Source organism: Triticum aestivum, chromosome 4A (genome assembly GCF_018294505.1).
Source record: "Triticum aestivum cultivar Chinese Spring chromosome 4A, IWGSC CS RefSeq v2.1, whole genome shotgun sequence".
NCBI lineage: Eukaryota > Viridiplantae > Streptophyta > Magnoliopsida > Poales > Poaceae > Triticum > Triticum aestivum.
In genome coordinates, this window is record NC_057803.1 from 641846738 (window position 1) to 641851044 (window position 4307).

Consider the following 4307-nt stretch of genomic DNA (forward strand, 5'->3'; position numbering starts at 1 on the left):
CGAGTCAACAACGGCGACGGCGACCAAACTTTTTCTTTCGCACCTTCCGTGTGAGCTACCGTATACTCCCTCCGTCCGGAAAAACTTGTCATCAAAATGAACAAAAAAAGTGTATCTAGAACTAAAATACATCTAGATACATCCCTTTTTATTCATTTTGATAATAAGTATTTCCGCACGGGGGGAATACTTCCCTGTGACCTAGTCCTGTACGCCGTGTGCTTGCACCCTACGCTACGGAAAACACGGCTGCATAAGCATCGGCTCTGTAAGCCCGGTCCCGTCAGCAATCGACCCTATAAAATAACCACCCCGACGCTCAACTAGATCACAACGCGCAAAACAAAGCGCGGAACTAGCAAAGAAACGCATCGGAGTTCTGTCGACGTAGTAGCAGACTAGCAGCCTCCTACAGAGTCCATGGCGATAGAGAGGTTCCTGATGACGCTCGTCTTCTGCGAGGCGCCCCTCGACGGCTGCGGCACCACCGGGGCGATCAAGCAGCTGGTCTCCGGCGGGGCGACGAAGCCTGCGCCAAACAAGGCCGATGCACAGAAGGGGCAGGGGTTGTCCGGCAAGTCAACGGCGGAGCGGCGTGCTGGGTTCGAGCTCGCCTTCGACGGCCTCCACTGCTTCGACACCGTCGTCATGCACTAATTAAGCATGCTCTGGTCGATTAACTACGAACGTACGTGTGTGTCTAGGATTCCATTCTTTTCTTAATTTCTGAATGTGCAAGTGTAACTAGGAACGTACGTGTGTGTCTATGATTCCATTTATTTCTTAATTTCGGAATGTGCAGCCCGGCAAGGCAGCGGGAACATCCCCCGCGCAAACCCTGACAGTGGCGGCGAAGCTGCCCATGCAGGGTTCACCCCTCTCACTCGATCCACACCTCGTCAATGAATGCACATAATACTGTAATGCATTGTTCTCTTTTTGTCTTTCTTTGTTCTTTGTGAGGGTTTGAAATCACTTCGATGAATACATTTACCTTTTCTTTTGCATATCGCTTTGAGGCCTCTTATTCATCTTTATATTTCTATGCAAGTACAAATAAATTAGCCAGGTTTTTACTGTTTAAATGGAGTTTTATCTATTAATAGGCATGGCTTTAAAATCTATAATCTATAATACCTAAATAGTTCATCCCCACAAACCTATTTCTTTTAACATGCAGGCTATACACATTAGCAACCACTCTCATGCAGCCACGTCATCTATAATCCCAAACAATTTTAGCCCTCTGTCCTTTCGTGCCTCCAGGTCATCCTCTTTTGCTCTACTACCCCACGCTTTAATTCTCTTCATGTAGTGCCCCGCTGCCTTCCCGATTTGTTATGGCTTGATTGTACGTCTCTCTTCAGTTCTCTTCGTCTCCTCCAATTCCACCCACACCAACAGATGAAAAGTCATTGATGATTGTTTCCGTCTCCCTCTTCGTCTTATTTTTTTTATTGAAACAAACATTGTACCGTACGCTATCCTTATGGTTCCTTCCATCTTCCGTGAATCAATATGTCTCTACTGAGTTGGCCTTCAAGTCTTGACACCAAAACTCCCTTTACATCCTCACCCCGGTGTACTTATATACTGCTTTATAACGCGGACGTCTTCTGTAGTCTGCTTCAAACTCGTGCTTCTCCCCTCCATAGATCGAGATGTGCCGGACGGCATCGGCTGGCGGAGGCGGTTCCCTCACCTCACAAAAAACTTAGTGTGTTCTCTTCCTCCCTCCTCTCTCGAGACTTGCGACGGCTATACAACAGATGGAGAGAGCGGGAGCACCGGATCCAGGTGAGTCTCCAACTATAAAATCGCGCTCGCCGGGGGATCGAGCCATGCCTATCATCTCTATCTACCCGTCGATCGATCTGCCGGAATCGATTCATACTATTTTTTCTCGAAGTTTGTCGTCAATCAAGTCCCAGGCCATTAGTCCCGACGAGACGGCATTGTCGTACGCGTATGTGCCGCTGGCCCAGTCCAAATCCATGGAGGAGCGCTGGAGCTGGGGCGGGGTCAGGTGGCGCGCGTGCGTCGGCATGCTAGCCGCGTCGGCCGAGGTGGTGGTGGTGGTGGCCAACGCGCTGGCCGGGTCCAGCAGGGTGGAGAGGGTCGTGCACGGCGATGTGGTGACGGACATGCCGCGGCTGGCGGAGATGGCACGAAGCCTGGACAGGTACACCGGCTTGTCGGAGAAGGCATCGGGGGGGAGGGGGGGAGGGGACGACGACATGGGGTTCCTTGGTGCCGGCGCCGATGCCGGCGGGTTCCCTTGGAGTAAAGCTATGCCCAGTGGCAGCGCCCCGGCTTCCATGTCCTGCACGAGAAAAGCTCGATGAATGGTCTGTGGTGCATGATCCATCGATTCCTTCAGCCATTAATCCCTTCTTTTTCATTGCAGGGAACTGTATGTCGTTGTCAAGCCTGACTGCTCTCTTTCTCTCAGCTCACCCACGGACAAAGGTAGGAAAAAGGAGACACACCAGACACGAGGATTTTTCGGCCGGCGCACAAACGGCTCCGTGCGCGCACGCACGCCCTAATCTTCTCCCTCTTTCCAGCGGCTACATCACGGCAACTCTGGATCCTCTCACGACACTGCACTTTGGTCCCTTATATAACCAGGACATGTGTGTAAGCCACTAACACCACCTAGCACTCACGCGCACACACAGGCAACTACCTGATCCTATTTCTACTGCCACTAACTCACGACCTACATGCACGCACACCACACCGGCCATCCACACATGACCCGGCCAAACACATGGGCATGCATGGGCTAGCTAACAACCTGGTCATGGACTTGCGCCACGCACGCACCCACGCGTGCACCTAACGTGGTTTACTCCAACACTGTACTGATCTTCTCATTTGATTACAGGTGGACGAAAGTGAGGCCACGACCAGGAGCTAAGCTGCGGCGGACTGGAGATTTTCCCTGTGTTAATGCCCTCTCTCTCTCTCTAAACTTCCATGTCTGCCCTCTGGGTTAACTTACTCTCTGTTAATTCTCTATGAAGAATCAACATAACGTGAATCCCAGACTCTGAATGTGTGCAACGGGTTCAGTGGACATGTACGATCGTATACTACAGTTTCGTCTAATCAATGTAATTGAGCTATTTTTTGGCACTCTCAAAGTGATTGTTATGAACCAGTGCATAATAAGAATCCGTGGCAAAATATTTCAGTAGTTCATAGCAATAGAAAGTTTATTACAAGGGGTGGTGACCATCGTCTCATAGCGAGGTCATCTCAACAAATTATCCATCTTTTATCCTTGCAGCCCAATACAAAGTTGGCTTCCTATAACCACTTCTTATCTTCTCAACAAACTGAAAAATGGCCATTCCTAGCCCTGGATGGGGATACCCGCAGCCACCTAAATCTATCCGGCAAACCTAATGGACCCCTAATTACACAAATATATTCATATACCTATCATAGCCTCATAAACACGTAACGAGTCCCGCAGCAACGCGCGGGGTATCATATATTATTGTATATATGGCCACACACAATAATAACAAATACTCAATGTATGATAGGGTTCAAAGAGTCAGTCAATGCGCGGAAATATGCATCCTTGTTTGCTAGAGAAGTGCACAAACATTCGATTAATGAATGAATTGCAATGCAAATAAATAAACACTCCACCAACCTTTACTTGTGTGTGTATAAAGTTTTTGTTATATATGCGAGTCTATATTCACATGAATGTATAGCAGTGCCCCATAGTTCATCCGCAGTTTCATATTTACTTGTTCTCCTGCTTGAAATGTTAGAAGCTAAAAAAGTAGAAACCACATAATTGGAGAGGAGAAATGGATGAGAGAAGCACCCAACGGAATAAGAGGCATCAGGTTGGAGTAGTGGGAGGAAACGGCCTCGCAGTTGTGCTAGCCACTATAGCTTGATTCTTCCAACACGACATTGCCACGCCTGGCCTTTATAGCCTTCTTAAGGAGTTCCTTGCAGTTGTGTACTCAACGGCCTCGCAGTTGTGTACTCAACGAAATAGATTCAGGCCCTAAAGCAGTACACGCAGCAGTGCCGCCGACTGTTCCACCCGGCAAAATCCTTCAAGCACAGCAGTGCCGCCCACACGCAGACGGCAGCACATCGACGATCAGCATGCCTGGCCGGCCGACCCGTGCGCGCCAGTCAAACTCTTTCTTGTCGTTCTTGCTTCCTGCCGTGCGCCGGTCGGAGTGCGGCGTCCCCGTCCGTGTCCGTCGACGTTCCATCCTGCCATGCCATGGCTCCTTCAACCATCCGAGCGTGCTCCTTGACCGTCC

General features: G+C 49.7%; 1 protein-coding gene across 2 annotated transcripts; it reads left to right on the forward strand.

Moving 5' to 3' along the window:
• Window positions 1-346: 346 nt before the first annotated feature.
• Window positions 347-3428, forward strand: LOC123082854 (uncharacterized). 2 transcript variants are annotated; one of them, XM_044505088.1, is made up of 2 exons: window positions 347-688; window positions 2408-3428. In XM_044505088.1, exon 1 carries the CDS (start codon window positions 421-423, stop codon window positions 655-657), a length of 237 nt encoding a protein of 78 aa, XP_044361023.1. In that variant the 5' UTR covers window positions 347-420; the 3' UTR covers window positions 658-688; window positions 2408-3428. The 2 variants fall into 2 exon arrangements, with proteins under 2 accessions (XP_044361023.1, XP_044361024.1); XM_044505089.1 differs by having other exon boundaries at window positions 2891-3194.
• The last annotated feature ends 879 nt before the right edge of the window (window positions 3429-4307 follow it).